Here is a 19402-nt window from a genome sequence, read left to right as displayed (position 1 = left end):
ACCTGAGAAAGGCTGAGCTAGATGCTGAAGAACAGATAAGGGTGTCATCAGAGGGCTTAAGAAAAACATGACCCAGTGATGAGGGTTTAGAAGCCTGCTAGATTAGGTGATTGCAGTAACACACAAAAGAGAAATCATAGAATCATAGAATGTAAGGGCTGGAAAGGATCTCAGAGATTTTCTAATCCAGTTTCCTGCTCAGGAATCCACTATGTTATAGCATCCCTGACAGATGGCCGTCTATCCTAAGTTTAAATGCCTCCAGTGAAGGAGAGATTTCTGCTTCCCATGTTTGAATAGCTCTTCCCATTATGAAATTCTTGCTGAACTGAACTGAAATCACTGAGATTACTTCTTTTTAAATTTAAACTGATTATTTCTTGTCCTGTCACAGAACAGCTCTGGACAACTGTCCTTCAGATACTTGAAGACAGCTATCATGTTTGATAGCCTTCTGTCAATTCTTCTGCAGTCTTCTCTCCTTCAGGCTAAATATACCTAATGCCTCTAGCTGTGCTTCATTTGTTTTTTTCTTCCAGACATGGCCTGCTCTCCTCTGGGCATGCTCCAGTTAGACAATTTCCTTCCTAAAATGTGGTGCCTAGGACTGACTCCTGCAGAAAAGAGAGAAGGGATAACTGTAACTGCTAAAATGTTCTAGTTTCATAGATTAACACGTGCACTGAATCACGGTGTTGAAGGAAATAGCAAGTCATTGTGTCTCATGTCCCATCTCTAGTAAACGACATAACTTATTCCCTAGCTTGCCAGCATCTACTGTTTTATAGAATATTGTAAATAGATAAAATAGCCTGTTTGGTGTAGTGGTTAAGGCACTGGGCTAGAAACCAGGAGACCCTGAGTTCTTGTCCCACCTTAGGCACAAAGCCATGGGTGACCTTGGGCCAGTCACTTGCTATCAGCCCTAGGAAGAAGGCAATGGCAAACCGCTTCTGAAAAGCCTTGCCAAGAAAACTGCAGGGACTTGTCCAGGCAGTCGCCAGAAGTTAATGCTGACTTGAAGACACAAAATAAAATAAATAGATAAAACAGGTGATGTTTACATGTAGCACTGGAGTACAGAATAGGACCTAGGATAGTGCCTTATACTGATCATTGGTCCATCTAATTCTAAGTTGTATATATGGGCTGCCACAAACTCTCTAAGTCTTCTGTTGGGACAGGAATCTTTTCCAATTCTAGAACTATAGCTCCACCAAACATTGAGGCATAGCAATAAAATAAAATAAAATAAAATATAAAACAAAACAACTGTTTCATGATGGAAAGAGAGTGCTTTCCTTAGACTTGGATTGATGATATATGTCTGAACTGGTTCTCTAGAGATGTAATGGAGGAACTGATAAGATTGATCAACATTACTCCTTGTGATCAAAGTTGCATGCCAACCCACCCACCCACCCACACAAACTTCTTTTTTCTGTTCCTTTGTAATTTCTTTTTTCTTTAGTTCTCTATATTAAAGCAAGGGTAATACTAATACTACTACTAATAATAATATAAAAAGGAATCTTTCCCAATACTACCTTGAGATGCCACAGATAAAACTGAGTGTGAGTACTTCTATATTAAAATATAGGAACTGTGACCTATCTGTAAAGGTACCGGTATCCTAAGGGTGGGTCTCAGTTAAAAATACATTTGGCCACCTAAAGCCCCCTACTTTGGTGGAAATTTGGACATAAAATGAACCATCTTTAAAATGAACTTAAAGTTAGAAAACACTTCACATATTGCTGTGACCTTCATCTTTCCATCTCAGCATTAGCTTTTAGCTTCACACAGAGTCTCACATTATTCAATAGATAATGGCTAAACTATAAGAAACTGCAGTTTTGGTATGAAGGATGATTTTAATTTAGGTGAATGGTTCTGTGATTCAGAGTGCTTTACTAGGTTTTCAATTTACATTTTGTTTAGTGTTGGCCACACAGTCAATACTTGTCATGTGGAGTCCATTAAATGCAATACAGAAAATAATAAAAGTAATAATACCAATCTGATGTTCCATTACTTACATTGCTATAGTTGCTTACTCAGAAGTGGGTCTTGGTACTTACAACCAGATATATTTTTAATCAGGTTCTTATTTTATTTTTACTACTAGGAGATGTGCTATTGGGATTATAGGATTTTATGTTTTAATGCATATTTATCATTTTTATAAGCTACTGTATTACACATATCCACTCTTCAGTTATGGCTAAAAAAACTCACATACCAGCTTACAATATGATCATTCACTGAAGTTAATGGCATGAAAATATCACAAACATTGGAGCAATAAGATGTTTCAAAACCAGGAAAAATGAAGGCAAGGGCAAAGCATTACCAAAAATCTTGCCAAGGAAACTGCAGGGACCAATCCAACAATACTGCCTCAAAGACACCAAAAAAAAGGTAATAGTGGGCATTGAGCTGAAAAATTCAAAGAGTTCTCCATAACTTGGGGAGCAATCACCCCAGACAAGGTCATATTGTCTCATATAGTTTCCCAGTCAGGTTCTTACTGAAGTTATGTTTGAAGAAAGGCCTCTTTTGATTAACTTAAGATGCAGGTTGGTGTGGTCCCACCGTCTCACTCCTGTGATGAATGCAACATCTGGAATGTTGTAATTTGGCAATCAAGAAGATGCCATATTATCTCCCTTCATTAATTCAACCCTCTTTAAAGCGCAGTATGGAATTGTGATTTGAGAATCAAATGGCTAAATCGATTTATATGTATCTTCCTTTGGATATCTAATAATGAGAGCTATTATTCCTCCAAACACATCCATTCAAACAGCAAAAACTGAAATTTTAGAAAATAGTCCAAAAGCTCCCTTTATGCAAGAGAGGTGGCTTCATGACAGATCTATAGCATGCAAGACTTTCATCTCTGCTGATATGAAGGGAAAGAGATATTAAAAGTGCTTGGTGTCAGCTGAGTGTTTCTTTTTTTCTTCTGATTCATATTTGGAATCCATTTAGAGTCTGTTGCTTTCTGACAATAGTCAACAATTTAGGATAACGTTGAGCAATAGGTATTGAGTGATAGGCAGCTATATGTGAGTGGAGGAATAAGCAGAGGATTTCTGAAGTGACTGAAGCAAGATCATAAACATTTTTTTTCTTGGAAGGCATTGAACAGCTGCTATGAATAATAAAACCAGTCATCTACATAGAACTGAATACATGCCAAGGCTGGAACAGAGATGTCGGTATAGATGGGAATGGAGCTGAATGGAATGCAATAACTAGAGATGTCTGTCTGTCTGTCTCTCTTTGTCTCCCTTTCATCTATCTATATCTATCATCTATCTATCTATCTATCTATCTATCTATCTATCTATCTATCTATCTATCTATCTATCTAATCATCTATCTATCCTTTACTTGTATGTTGCCCATTCTTGAAGGCTCTAGACAGCTAACAGGGTCCATATATAAAATAATGGCCCCCTCAAACCCCAAATACATATAAAAATGAAAGATCAAGAAAATAAATGCCCTCAGAAATACAAATACCATGGGCCTGTGAGCTCCAACTTCAATAGCAACACTGCTTCCTCCTGTGTGACATGGAACTAGTAGATTATCATAATTTTCCTAAATCCTAAGAGGGATAAAGTTGAACAAATCTCTGCTGGGAGGGAGTTCCAAAGAGTTGGGGTGGCTACTGAAAATGCCATTTCTCAGGGCCCATCAGGTAACAATCCTGTAAGGATGGTACAAGGAGGGAGTTGACCCTGTTTGATCTGGTTGGACAGGAAGATAAACACAGGAGAAGGCAGCTGCTCAGAAAATGAGGTCCAGAGCCATATAGGGCCTTAAAAAAGACAACCAGTATCTTCCTTAGAGGTTCCATCTGCTTTTGCTGCTGATAAGCTCAAACTTCCATTAGATAGATAGGCTGCCAAAATGGTGGCCACCAGCCTAAGACTGTATGAAACTCTGGCACCAGGAACTAACTAGTGTCTAGAGCCTAGGATAAATTTCCCAGGTCCAGGCAAGAGCTATACCTCAGATTGCAGTGCTACATTCCCTCCCCAATTTGGCCAAGGCCTCTGCACTTCTTCTCCAGTGCTCTATACGTCAGGTTCTAAAGGCATTGTGTCAGCCTTACCAGGTAAGGCTAATTCTACTTTATTGTAAAGCTACCTTAACAGAATCTTGCAAGTCTGAAAGTACAAATCTCCCACCGTCTCCTTTAGAGCCTGAGAAGCTAGGGAGGGTCCCTTCTGAGCCTCTTGCTCCACTCACTATTCAGCTGCAGGCTATGCCCTCCCTTATCTGACCATTCCCTAGGCAGCATCTCTTCATCCCATGTCCCGAGTGTAATGGTTGCCTATTCTAAAACACTATCAGACTCATGAGCAGGAATTCAAAGATACCTGATTTATTAAATCATCCGCCGCGAGGGGGGGGCGATTTGGCTGGCGGCTTGCCCGCTCCATCTCCTGTTAATGTTTTCTACTACAGATTAAAGTTACTATGGTAACTAATCATTTTGGCCAGGTAGAGAGGTTGAATTTAATTGTCTTCTTTTCGGATGTTAATTTTTTGCACCTGGGGAGAAGAACGTGCCTGGACTTGTTTCTAGTTTCAGTTTCCCTTCTGTGTAGGCATGTAGAGAGTTAAGCAGCTTTCACTGAGAGCCTGTAAGAATGCAGAAGCTTTTAAATATGCTTGCTTTCTGTGAATAAAAGTAATTTTTATAGAAATGCCTGGTGTGTGACTTTTCTGATCTCTCCTGGGGCAAAGGCTTTCCTAGCAATCTGCCAACATCTCCAGCCTTGGCTTTTAGGCAATCAGCTGCTCGATGCCCTTCCTTTCTGCATCGGAGACACTGACCCCTCGAGTAGCGCCGATCTCTCTCCTCATCCCAGGCTCTATAGCTTGGCCGGGGAGCAGTCGCAGCACTTTGGGGTGCCCTCATGGTGGCGGGTGGTCTTTCAGATCTTCTAGCTTGCATGAAGGTATGCTGAGCGTGCTCAGCCTTGCCTACCAGACAGATCCAGTCATACAATGACTCTGGGTCGTCTCTACACAACGCCCACCGTAAGACGTCCCAGTTGAGTCCCTCTTTAAACCGTTCTATTAAGGTTGACTGACACCAGTCGGGGATTTTCCCAGCGAGAGCCTTAAACTCTAGGGTGTAATCAGCTACAGACATTTGGCCCTGGGTAAGATCCTTCAGCGCCTTCTTAGCTCTTGCCCTGGCCAGAGGATCCTCAAAATGCAGCTTTAACACCCACATGAATTCCTCGAAATAATCAAGTGCAGGGGAGTCAGCATCACTTAATTGAACATACCAGTCAGCCGCTCGACCCTTCAACTGGTGGCAATGGCAGTTATCTTAGCCTCTTTGGAAGGGAAGTATGCTCCAAACTGCCTCATATAACTTTTAGCGTTAGTTAGAAAGAAAGATAACTTCGTTGGATCCCCATCAAACTTGACAGAAAAGTCTCTCACCCCCACTCTGGTTGGAGCGGAATTGGCAGCTGCTTGAGTGGTTGGGCCCCAGGTTACAGTAGCTTTCCCTCTTTGGGGGGGGGCACTGGTGATCAAGCCCTGCGGGGTGGAGATTCATCCCGGAGCCGTCTCCGGCCCCGCTCTGCCAGCAGTCCGGATGGGAGGATGGGGGATGGTTCCGTGAAGCTGGGATCTTCTCCGCAACTCCCCTGCCCCCCCAATGACAGAGACAGGTTTCTTAGCATGTACTCCATCGATTCTATTTTGGCCTCCATCACTCTTAGCCTTTCAGGGGTTTGAGATTCCTCCCTCCCTCGCATGTTAGGTTGTCTCTCTGTTGATACCGTGGTAGATTCTACGTCTGGGGTCAGCAGGAACTGATACTTCCAGGATGCCTGGGATGTCCCTGGCTGGGGTTCTCCCACTTCAACCCAGGTGATCAACTCTGCGGGCGATTCGCTGGGTGCCGGTTGCTCTGGTTCTCCCCCATCGTCAGATTCCTCCACCTCAGGACTGGAACTCGATTCTGCCAGGAAATCTGAAGGTTCTGGGGTGAGGCTCAGTTCTCTGCTCTTGACCGTCGACTCGGGCATCAAGCTAGCCATCTCCTCAAGTCCCCCAGTCATAAACCTGGACTCGGCCATCATTAACTATTTTCCCTCACAAGAAACTAATCTTAGTAGGAGCTAATGGTACAATTTTGGTGATTCTCAGTTTTATGTAATGGTTGCCTATTCTAAAACACTATCAGACTCATGAGCAGGAATTCAAAGATATCTGATTTATTGAAGAATAGTATGCAGGATCACAGAGAAAGCTAAGAATGATAAAAGCGTGCCAAATGCAAACTAAAAACCCTCAGTGCAAATGAAATCCCCCCCACCCGTAGAATCTTCCCAAGTTCACAATCCCAGGTGCTCCTAACAGCTTCTGATGGTCTGTGGGAAAAGTCCTTGAACAGAGAACATAACCCAAACACATTCCACTGTAATGAACACAGATACAGAGCTTGGTACAAGGTTTCACAGCAGCTCCCTCCCAAACAGAAACGCTCATCAGTGCCATGGCATGCGAAACGTTACGATGCATAAACTACATTGAAACAGTGAACATGACACCGAGGTCTTTCCGACAAACCATTACACCTTGCTACCTCTCCACTGGGAAGCGGACCAGCACTTCGACTCAACAATTGCCTCCATCAACCTTTCAAATCCCCAGAGTGGTGCCATTTGAAAAGAGCAAAGAGATGTGAGGAAAATGGCAACATTCCCCTTATAAAGATGTGTCCTCGATATCACAGGTTTATCATACGCTAGAGACAGTGTTCTCAAAACAAAAATCCATCTGCATCAGCCATTGGGTTCTGAAATCTGATGACCAGCTTGGTGACCAGCAGAGGGAACTAATTAGGATTCAGAGGGCTGGCATGAATGCAGCACAAGTTTTTTTATCAACAAGCTGGAATGGAAAGACGTTTTCCAGGCTGTATTAAAGAGACAACTGATGACTACCAAGGGAACTGATCAAGAAAACTTCTGCAGCCATATAACAACCTATGAACTTCTCCTTTGATCCATCTTCACTCTGGACTAGTCATCCAAAGGGCAGTAATAAAAATTATGGATCAATCAGTTCACTGATAGATGAAAAGAGTTGATCACTAATTAAGATGACACTTTTCTCATGCTCCAAATTTTGTATCATTTGACTTGCTTATGCTTCTACATGTACCTATCCTGTAATAATAATAATGCTGCATTATATTTGATGTTGGTGTCACACTGAGGGTTGTTCACTATCCCTATTGATTAGTCAGAATGAACCTGCTTTGTCTGGATAATAAGATTAATCAAACTATGTGTTTCCAATAAGCCCCTGAACTGTTGCAATAAACAGTATTCCAGTTAAGTGATGCCCCTGAGCAATACATTGGAGACCCACATATTTAAAAGGCATCCAGTAAGGATATTTTATGTTCTCTCTACCACAGGAACTCTAAGCAGAGTGAAGATGACAGAAGTCACACTGAAAACACCGAAATGTTATTTTAAAAACTACTAGTACAAAGTTGAGAAAGAGGTCAGACAATTGGGAGCTCATGACCAGATGATCAGGAGCAGAAAGAGGAACAAGGCAAGGTTGGGAGGGAGGATGAATAGTGGAGCTTATCTGAAGGAAGCCTGTTTGGCTGATTGTTTGAGGCTGACTGTGTGGTTATTCTGGTGGAGGACATTTCTGCTTTGCTGACCTTGTAATATGAAAGGAGGGGCTTAGAGCTGCGGTTAGGTTATTGATCAGGCAACCTTGAAGCCAACATTTGTATAGGAAGGTGATGGGGCTGGAGGAGCAAAATTAGTATTTTCATTCATCCTCCCCATTGATGGTCAACAGCAAGAAGGCAAAGTCAGATCCCAGGTGTGAGCATTTGCCTAAGACAATGATCTTAGCACGGAAGATTGGGATTCTTAGACCATGCCCTATGTTGGGAACTCTTAGGCAGGGATGGGCAGCATCCAGGGGCATCCACAGGGTGGTTTCAATGTTGTGGAAATTCTGGGTGTAACCAGGCAATGGAAGCCCTCCTTTTTTAAAACATGCAACACATACCTTACACATGTTAAAAGGGCAAAGCTTTGCTCACCCAGTTGGCCAGCCATTTTGATGTTTTTCACACACACGGGGTCACCTACCTGTGAATACCCCTCGCTGCAACTCACAGCAAAGGGAAAAATGTATTAGCATGAGCCTTTTGAACCTTATAAGAAGAGCTTTAAATTAAACTGGAAGCAGGAAGTGGGAGAAAGGCAGAGGAAAAGACTCTGGAAGGGAAGTGCTGGGCACTAAGAAATACATGACAGTGGTGGTGGCATGTAGCAGGAAAGGTTATTCATAAATCCTGTAACACAAGTACACAGAGACCAGTCAAGTGTGATATCTCAAGTCACCAGGGTCTGTATACCATTGGACAGAGTAGGGATAGCAAACAGGAAGTGGACCAGCTATAGCATATCCCCAGGAAAGCAACCAGAGTGATGAGAAATCTGAACTAGAACTACAGCATAAGAAGAGCTCCAGTATGTTTAACTTGGAGAGATGATTAATGGCAGTGAGGGCTACCACCTATTTGCTTGACTTTGACCTCTCTTGGCTGGTTCAATCAATCACTGGAAAACTAAGAGATGTTACTCATGTTTCATTGTCGGTGCAGCCTGTCACTCCCTACCAGAAGGGAGCACAGGTGTACTACTTCTGTCTAAAGTGATCAAGAAGGTGGCAGCCTTGCAATTTCAGACACATCTGGAAGATACCGATTGTCTGGTTTCATTTCAAATGGGATTTGGTAGGGATTTGGCCTTAAAACTCACTTTGATCACCTTAGTGGATGACCTACATGAAGAAATAAATGTGGGAACTGTTGGACTACTATTTTTTTGGGTTTCTTGATAGCTTTCAGTTGAGAAAGCTACTGTTTCCTGTATGATGCTGTATAGGTGATCTGTTTCCTGTATGATCTGTTTTCTGTATGAGGAAACAGATCACCTATACAGCATCTTCCAGCAAAATGGGTAACCCCCCCCCCACTTTATCAAGAAGTGCCTGACCACTCAACCCACTACAACTCAACCAACAGAAGCTATGGAAAGGATAACACTGCCATACATCAGAAACATCTCAGAAACCACCAACAGACTGTTACAACCACATGACATCACCGTAGCACATAAACCAACTAAAACTCTTCAAAACATCCTAAGTAACCCAAAAGACTGAGTAGCCCAAGAAGAAAAAAACAGGAGTTATCTACAACAAACAGTGTAAGGACTGTAGCAGCCACTATGTAGGATAAACAGGCAGAAGACTAGCAGAGCGCATCCACTAACACCAACTAGCAGTCAGAAGACATGATGAAAACTCCTTAATCTCACAACACATGGGCAGACTGAACCATATTTTCAACTGGGAAACTGTGAGCATCCTAGACCAAGCCAAATCCAAAAACGCCAGAGAAGTCCTGGAAGCCTGGCATTCAGACAAAGCAGCCATCAACAGACACACAGAGGTAAACAACGTTTACATACCATTCAAAAGAGACAATAGAAAAGCTAAAAGACCAGAACACCTCCTCGCCAGCAATCAACACCCAGATATGCAAAAATTAACACCAGGATTAACACCAGATGAACAATCAAACAGCACAATATACCCTAATCAAGGAATTATTAACTCAGTCAATCAACCAAGCAGCAAACAACAGCCCAATCAAGGAACTCCCAGGGAGAGAACAACACCTCCACCAACACAAGCTGGACAAACCACGGCATATAAACAGAGAGCAAGGCCCACTCCCTCTTCTCACTGAAGATGTTGCCTAGTCTGGCAATGAAATGTCTGCTAGAAAACAACAAGGCTCAGAGAGCACCAAGGACTCCATAGATGTTGTAAAGCAGCTTTTCTCAACCTTTTGACTCTGGAGAAACCCTTGAAATATTTTTCAGGCCTCAGGGAACCCCTGCACATTCAGGTTCAAATATAGGCCGGAAGTTACAAAATTATTGTATTTGTTTCATGGGTGGGCCTATATAGATGCATGCACAGTGTTCTTAAATTAAAACAAAGAATGAAGCTTAGCTCTTTAATGTGAAATTGCCCGAATTTGAAATATATATTTTAAATAAATCGTGATCTTCCAGGGAACTCCTCGGAATCTGATCTCCCAGGGAATCTCACAGAATCCTAGGGTTCCACAGAACCCTGGTTGAGAAACTCTGCCTTGGGGCATGTGTTTGTGCGTGTATGCAATGTTGGGGAATTTGAAATAATTTTTTTAAATAAATCGTGATCTCCCAGGGGACCCCTAGTGACCTCTCACAGAACCTGAGGGTACCATGGAACCCTGGTTGAGAAACCCTGTAAGGAACAATGGACCAAAACAGTGGGAGACCCTAGGAACATAGTAGCGTATACTTTGACCCAATGGGAAAAGCTATATATACACACACAGTTGCCCCCAGAGAATTTAGCAAAAGCCCAGCAGGAATAGAAGTGGTTATGTGGTAGAGATACTAAGGAGAAAAGTGAGAGAAAAGGTTGTTACTACTCCTAGCACAAAGTGCAAGTTGCAAAACAGGTGGCAAGGTCCGTCCAAGATAGTTCAGCAAAGCAGGACCAGCAAATTATTGGATTGCCATGGGGGAACCCATGCCAGAAGGGTACCATGTTAACCTATTGAGGAAGTGGATAGGAAAGGAACAAAGCATTTTCACTTGCACTGGTTGAAAAGCAGATACAATTACATCGCCTATATCTTCTAAGTCAGAATCAGAAATACAAAACTTAAACAAGGTATAAATTAATCCAGAATTACAGCACAACGAGAACCACACCTCCATGGCACAATTAACAGCCATTCAGGTGTAGGGACAATGCAGCCACCCTGGAAGACATATATGGGATCCCCTCACCAACCTTTGCCCAGACTGAAGAAGCTGCTTGGACAAGCAGCGAAATGTTTCAACTAAAAAGAAAGAAATCCAGTTGCCATGACTCAACCTACAGATAATTCCACCTGGATGACTGAGAATTTTCATCAACATACAGCACAACAAAAAGCAGGATTTACACATGTTGCTAATAGAATTTCCTAATAAAGAACCAGGGTTCACTACACTGATTTAACCTAGGATAGACACGGGAGATGCTAATCCCATATGCCACTGTCCATACAGAACTCCAGAGAGGTTAAGAGATACAAAGAAGTGCAGGAAATGCTTAAGTTAGGAGTGATAGGGACATCTTTTATTGAGTGGGCATCACCCATTGACTTGATCCTGAAACCAAAGGCAGAAATTAGATTTTGTTTGGTTCTGAGAGAATTAAACTCACTAAATTTGGTAACTTTCCTAGACAAGCTAGTAAATAATTTAGCAAAAGCTAAATATCTGTCCACCTGCCATTTATCAAACAGATGTCAGCAGATTCATTTGGGAGCATCGTCTCGAAAAAAGACAGCTTTCATAACACTACAAGGACTTTCCAATGTGTAAAAATGCCATTTGGACTACATGGGGCACCCACAATGTTCCAATGTTTAATGAACAGTGTTTTCCCTGAAAGAGGACAGTACTATGCTGCTTATCTTGATGACATACAGTAGTTGTATATAATTCTAATTGGGCTGAACATACAAAGCCTTTGAAAATTGTCATCAGCAGCATTCAGAAAACAGATCTCCCAATTAACCCAGAAAAAGCGTTATCTTGGATTTAAAGAGTTCAACTATTTGGACTTTACAGTAGGTGATCAGCAGGCCAAGCCAGATGAGAAGAAAATTCATGCCATTTTACAGTCATCACCACCTACTACAAAGAAATAAGTAAGATCCTTTCTAGGACTGGTGAGTAATTACAGGAGAATCAGTCTGCACTGTTCTATTCAAGTTCAAGCATTAAGTGATTTAACAAACAAACAGACAAACAGCACCGATCAAAATCAAGTGGACCAAGGAATACCAAAAGTCTTCTCAGTTAAAGGCTGTATTATGCTCTAACCCCTGAAGGACCTGATTTTGATTTGCCTTTCATTGTACATGTAGATGTGTCAAATGTGGATTTAAGTGCAGTTCTGGTACAAACCCTTGTAAATGACAAGCATCCTTTTTTGTATTTATCAAAAAAGTTATCACCTGCTGAGCAAAATTACAGAACAATAGAAGCAGAAGCAAATGCACTTAAATGGGCAATAAAGTATATTTAGGGGGTGTGAGTTCATGGTTGTTGAACACAATACAAATCTCTTGTTTGGCTGGAGAAAATGAAAGATAGCAAACAGAAGATGAACAAGGTGGTATCTGATGTTACAACCATGTAGTTTTAAAGTGTAACAGCAATCAGGCCAAAACAACCAGGTCACAGATTTCCTATCTAGATATGGGAAAGATAAAGAAAGCATTTCGTGTTCAGAGCCCTGAGAAACTAAAGCCCCTTTAGGAAGGCTAGCTCTAGCCTTCACGTAAGGAAGGGGTCACACGGCATGGTGAAGTACCTGGCTGAAGAAAAGTGGCTGAGTCTGTGTCAAGGTCATGGACTTTTTTTTAGGGAAGGCAGATGATGTGGCACAAGGCCAAGAGCATAGAGACAGGAAAGATGAAAATGCTAGAAGGTACCTGGAAAGTGGCACGTACATGCCTTCACTACAGAATTTATAAAAAGGAAGGAAAAGCAGAACGGGGGGTGGGTTAAATTTCAAATGCTTCAGGACATGCTGCTGGAGAGATGTCACCCAGTTAACATGGAGTGGAGTGGAGAAATGACTCAGTGTAACAAGAGATTCAAGCCCTAAGGCCTGGTGGAAGACTGGGAAGAAAAGCCTGCAGCAGCTTATGAGAGTGTGGAAAGACCAGAAGAATGGGCTAACCTGTGTATAGGAAGTTGCAGATGCTGGACAGTAGAAATCTATGAGTTAAAGTTCTCTAGATGATTCTGGGCCAGACCCTCGCTCTCAGCCCAAGAGCCAATGGGGTACAGCAGTAAAGGTGTTTGACTAGGAGCAGGAAGACCCAACTTGTAGTTCAATATTAGCCACCCTCAGTGCATGGCTCTGGGCCAGTCGCTCTCTCTTTGTTCAACCAACTCCACCAGGTTGTTTTTGTGGGGAAAAATGGGATAAGAGAATGCTATGTAGGATACACTGAGTTTGTGAATGAAAGGTGGAATAAAAACTTAATAAACTCACAAATAATTTCCAGATGGCTGTGTGTTAATGGGAATTGATGAACACATCTGGATGCTACCAGCTGGGAAAGGCAAAACAGGAAGGACCATAAATACAGCTGTTTCAGTAGTGGGCTCTGTTCTGGAACAATCCTCAAGAATACTCTCCTAGGAGTGGCCCTTATTTTGTCAACTTTTGAATGTCAAATAAGGAGTATTTTATGGCACCTTGATTCCTTAATTTCTAATGAGATACAAGTAGCCTACCTGTGGCCCAGCACTGTAGCAAAAACCAGTTATTTACCTTTTCAGAATACATTTAACAGCTCTTTCACAGATGATGCTCTTTTATATATGCAGGAGTCATACAAGGAAGTAAATTATATGATACAAAACCTACATGTCAGACTGAAAAGAATCAAGTCATCCAAATTTCTGGAATCAGCCTCTCACAGAATTACATTAGCCCAAGATAAAAATGATAGTACTGCTACAGAGTAACATAATTCTTGCATTAACATTGTTAATCTCAGTGTGATTAAAATATTATTTTGTAAGGCTTATTTTGTAAGATTATCTGAGAGATAATCTTGGAGGCCCCCTTAGGCTTCTAAATAACTTGGCCTGCCCCACTTTATAATCATATGATCTCTTCTTGCAGAACACTGTTCCAGCCTGGCATTAAAGGAGAAATCTGTAGTGACATCTATTTTGCTTAATCCTCCTCTCTGCTTCCATCCTGAGACTGTCTGCACAACTGACATTCTGTTTTCAGAGGTTTTACACCAGAAAAATGATGCCAGACAAATGGATCTCTGCTTCGTAGCATAGGAAGTTCTCTGGGACTCTTCAGCCTTCATGAAGTAGAAGACTTATTTGGGTTAAACTACAGTGAATATGGGTGTTACTTTTAGTCAATGGAAGGGACTTCTTTTATTATTATGGCAGACAAAGAATGAAGAATGTAGTACATCTGTGTCTAGAAGGACAGGAAGTCACCCCAGGTATGACTTGCATGATGCATCATTCACAGCATAAGAAATCCATAGTATAAGAAATCCAATTAGTAGTCAGAATGTTCATTAACTGTTGGCTACTCTATCAGTTCCCCTGTATATATAATGAATGCAGATCTAACTGAGTGATATCACTGTGAGAGATAGTCAGCAAGGTCCATCAAGGGAAACAAGATTCAGCAGTATTTCCTAGAAAGAAATTAGGATTTATTTATTTATTTATTAAACAAATTTATAAGTCCACCCAACTCACACACGGTGACTCAGAGTGGCTTACAGAATTAAAATAATCACTATTTGTAAAGTAAGTGACTATATATAGCTTGAAAACATGCCATTTTCAGAAAGAATGGAGCAGTCTCCCATCCAAGCCTGGCAAGCACTAAGGATGGTGTATCCTCATGGATCTTGATAAATGTTGGGGTTGATCTCAATGGCTTAAAGTCTCCCATCCTGTGGCTGCATTCATATGGCATGCTCAAACCACTGAACCATAAACTAATTAAGCAGAATGGATTGTGCAGCATCTTAAGCCCACACGCAAATACTAAGAAATGTTAATGTTAACCAGGTTTAACACATGGATGAAACACAGCATTACTGTTTAATAGATCTGGTTAGGCACATTGTGTGAACACAGCCTAACCCCAGCCCTGTGCTTTTCAATATATTGATCAATGACTTGTATGAAGGATTAGAAAATGTGGCTATCAAATCTGTAGATGAGACAAAATAAGGAAGATAGCTGACATCTTAGAGGAGAGTTTCAAGACTCAGGAGGCTCTTGAACAAGCTACAATAATAGGCAGAAATCAAGATGAATGTCAACAAAGACAAATGCAAAGTCCTACTCTGGGTGGGAAAAAACAATGTAATGTAATGAGTGTAGGATGGGGGTGGCAGGGGGGAGGCACCCTACTTGTAAAAAGGATTTGAGTAGCTTGTTGGATCATGAACTACAAATGAGCTAACAGTGTGATTCAAATGCACAAAAGCAAATGTAGTCCTACACTACATGGACAGAAATATAATGTCAGGATCAAGAGAAGTCATCTTTGTCTTTATTTTTGTCTTTATTTTTTCACCTAGCACATTGTGTCCAGTTCTGGGCATCACATTTTAGGAAGGACATTGGGAAGCATGTCCAGAGGGAAGCAACCAGATGATAAGAAGCCTGGAGAGGTGAACCTATGAAGAATGGTTGAAGATATTGAATATGTTTATCTGGAGAAGAGAAGACTGTGAAGGAGACATAATAGCTGTCTTCTAGTATTTGAATGACTATCATGTAGAAAATGGGGCAGAAGTTTTTATACTTGTTCTAGGAGATAGAAGTTTATATTACAAGAAAATAGATTTCGGTTGGACATCAAGAAAAGAATCCTAAAATAAAAACTGCTCAACAGTTGAACAAACTTTCTCAAGAGGTAATGGACTCTTCTTTGCTGGAGAAGTTTAAACAAAGGCTAGATGGCCATCCATTAGGAATGCTGTAGTAGTGGATCTCTGAAATGGGTAAGACATTAGATCATCTCTAATGTTATTTCCAATTACGTTCTAAAATTCTATAAAATGCAACAAAAATATGAAATAAGTGCATACTTCCAACCCTCCAGAGATGGGAGGTGGATATAATGAAAAAAAAGGAAGTGGTCTAAGGCTAGCTTCCCCTAATTAAGCTTTAGAGTCAGGTTGGGGGTCAGAAAAGGCATAACTTTTGATATGGGTTCAACTTTCCCCTTGCTTTTTCCAAGTCCAGTTCATACATCTGATCTCTGGCTTTGGGTTTGTCTCACCCCAATTATTTGTCTATATATAAATCAAACATGTCTTTATAGATGCAAACACATTTCATATGCTAGGAAGTGCCACCTGCAATGTAATGGAATTAAAAACTCTGGATTTAAGCAGATGTGTGGTACTTTGAAAATGATTTCTTTCAGTATAAAAGAAGACTTTCTTTTAAGTCAATCCATTTGGGATTTTGTGCCTAAAGCAATGTGGCCATTACTTTAAGTCCAAATGATTAAGCTGAACCCAGCTGTGATCAAAAAGTAGTAGTTTTAGATAGCACTTTCCACTAGAAAAGGGAAATGCCCAGCTGCATTCAATCAGTTGTAAGTTTATCTCCTGCCCAGGGTGTTGTTTTTTTTAAGAAGGGAGAGTGATTTTGGGGTTTGGTTGTGTGTTTTAAAAAAATATCAGACAGACCTCCTCAATCTGATGTCATCCAAATGTATTTGGGTACAAATTCCAAACCTAGCCAACATGTCCAGTCACCACATGGATTTGGGCTGATAAAAGCTGTAGTCCACTACCCATCGAATCATAGAATTGCAGGGTTGGAAAGAACCTTTGGAGGTCTTCTAGTGCAACCCCAGTTTGGGAAGTCTCCAATAACATTAACAATGCTTTAAAAATATTTTACCATGGCAGAAGGGATTTTTCTAGCTCTAAAATGTATAAAACAGCCATGCTTATTTCTCTAAAAATTAAAAGCAGATTTAAGCATGTTATTACATAAATCTTCATGGATTATTATCCAAAGTTTTCAGCTTCACAAATCTGTACTTTTTAAAGATGCTATAAAGTCCCCAGACTTCCAATTTATTTTTAAAGGACTTGATTTGCTGCAACAGATTAATAAGACTGCTGCCTCTAGCCATTTTAACATAGGGGATGGTGTAGCGATCACTGGATTGCAAAGATCAAGTCCACCCAGATATCTTTTTGGCCAGTTCAGCCCATTCTTCCTCTCAAGGGGGAAAATTGGAAGAGAGAGTACTGTATGAACTGCCCTGAGCAACAGGAAGAAAAAAAGGCTGTAAATCTAACGAATAATCAATTAATATTTGTGGTGCACAAGAAGAGAAGTTGAAAGGTTTCTTCCTGTTCCTGTTGAATCCCACCAGAGAATCATTTGCAGAACATAGTTAAATGCCTTATGAATGACAGCCTGCTGGCAAGTGTGCCTGAAACCCTTTCCCCAAAACATGCTTAGACAAGGGTGTATCAACACGGACAGTGATGCAGATAAGAGTGGGTTTTGGAGGCAACTCCAGAGATATCAGAATGACCACCGAAGCAGCAAGTGGATCAGGGGGACATGCATGACAAACGACTTGGTAACCCAGAGAAGTTGAAGAGCCTATTACAAAGCTCAGAATGGTGGTGGAACAGCTGATCAATCTTACGCCTTCGTTGTGTGCTTAAAACTGAAGGGCTCCTAACTCACTAGACCCCGAGTCCAAAAGCATGATCTCTGGGTGAAGAAAAGTGAAACCAGGTGAGGTACTTTACCTACTAGGAAATCGGAGATGGCCAGGTTCAGGAGGAAATAATTGTTCTGCGTCCTCAAGCTGGAGTCCACCACAAAGGCCAGCATCACCAGTGCGTTGCCAACCACCGTGGCCACGATCAGCAAAGCCATCAGCACCGCCAAGGTGATGGTCCAGATCGTCGAGAACTGGCCCGAGAGCTCATCCCCCGCCGCTTTGTCGTGGCTCGCCGAACCGTTCAGGGACCGGGCGCCCGAGGAGCTGTCCATTTCAGCACCATGCACCTCCGCGGCTCAAACGCCGGGGCGAAGTCGCGGCGCCATTGCCAGCTGGGAACGGGACGCTCTTTAGTTATTTATTATTTCAATTTATTATAGCCGCCCAACTCCAGAGGACTCTGGGCGGCTATACCTGGCGGGACTTGCCTCTCACGGACGGATGGATTCAGAGAAAGCCGCTTCGGCATTTCACCCTCGGCCAGTTCTCCCTTTCCAAGTCTCAGCAAATCGGCTTCCTTCTCAGCGGTTGGCTTCCTTCTCAAGTTCTCAGTGAAATTTTTAAAAAATTCAGGTGTTCTTTCTTTCCGGTGCTTTCCGATTCTTTCTCCCCGTGACACGGTGGGTCTTTTCCGAAACTCAGCCTCTCCTCTCTCCCTCCTCCTCCTCCTTTTCCTGACAGGGGAAGAGAGAGAGAACAGGGAGAGGACGACAGAATGCGGAGGGCTGGGGGTGAGTGGGAGACAACTCTTAATATTTGCAGCAGCTGCTCCGCTCAGCGTTGGAAGTGACTGACTGGCCTCCGGGCAAAAACGAAGAGTTGTGTCAAAGGGTGGAGCCAAGTTGCTTCTCAGTCAAAGCGAAAAAGGGAGAGTCTGAGAGGAGTAGGCTGTGATCTTGGACTCTTGAGCACAGAGCCAGGCTGAACGGTCCTTGGCCTTCCACCCGGCCAGCCACTGCTCCCCTCTCTTCCCATCTGCTACCTTAATCCTGTCTCTCAAGAATCTCCCAATGAACTTTCACGCAGGCAATAGGAGCAGGTCAACCAATGGGACTGGTCTGTTTGGTTTGGGAGAAAGTTCATGAATTGATCAATTGGCTCAAGCAGGGAAGAAACTGGTTAGAGGAAATAAGATCCTGTAATCACATTCAGAACTGTGAATGCTTAATATCAGCTCCTGAATGAAACTGGGGTCAGTGTTCAGATAATAAAATGAGCCATAAGCTAAGTTAATGGCCTGGATTTGCATGACATGCTTAGCCAGAAAGAACTTAAAAGAATTAACACTAACCATGCTTAGTACATTGTGCAAATATCTCTTTTCATGACCTGGATTGGTAACTTGTGCGAACACAGCCTGCTTATGTGTGGTTGTATGAACACAGCCTGCTTATGTGTGGTTGTATATGTGCTTATGAGTGATTGCTACTGACAGCTCATGAACCCTCAGCCATTTTGATCTTATATAGCACTTGAAGTATCCAAAGTCCATTGCATGTTTAACCACATCAGGTAAAGAGGTAGCAGATTCATTCCTGCAACACGCTAAGCTTGGTTAGTGTTAATCATATATGTGTAATGTATTTTTGATCTGGGCCATTTGATTAAGTTATAGTTCAATGAATTTTTACATGACACTTCACTCCAGTTTGATGAGAAACTATCACATACCATCTTGACGTATCATTTTGAACCAGCTATGTATTGAGCCACTTCATTGACATGCCGTTCAGCCTACAATTAAGTAGTTTGCTAATTAGAATGTTATGGGTGTTTTGTGAAATGTTTTGCTAAAAGCAAGTCATATCATGTCTACAGCATTCCCAAAATCTATTTAAAAATGAAAAAATATGAGAAAAGACCAGCCTTTCACCTTGTCAATGAATTTATACCACCTTTTCATAAGACCACCTTGTCTTAT

At 41.7% G+C, this 19402-nt stretch overlaps 1 protein-coding gene across 1 annotated transcript in view; it reads right to left on the bottom strand.

Moving 5' to 3' along the window:
- Positions 1-17753, bottom strand: part of HRH3 (histamine receptor H3) — a 35415-nt gene extending 17662 nt beyond the window's left edge. The window contains exon 1 of the mRNA XM_063298770.1: positions 17507-17753. Within this exon, the coding sequence (XP_063154840.1) occupies positions 17507-17753 (247 nt within the window). The remainder of the gene's footprint in view (positions 1-17506) is intronic.
- Between the last annotated feature and the right edge of the window lie 1649 nt (positions 17754-19402).

Source organism: Candoia aspera, chromosome 3 (assembly GCF_035149785.1).
Source record: "Candoia aspera isolate rCanAsp1 chromosome 3, rCanAsp1.hap2, whole genome shotgun sequence".
NCBI lineage: Eukaryota > Metazoa > Chordata > Lepidosauria > Squamata > Boidae > Candoia > Candoia aspera.
The sequence above is the reverse complement of the archived record's forward strand: the minus strand, read 5'-3'. Positions and strand labels throughout refer to the sequence as shown.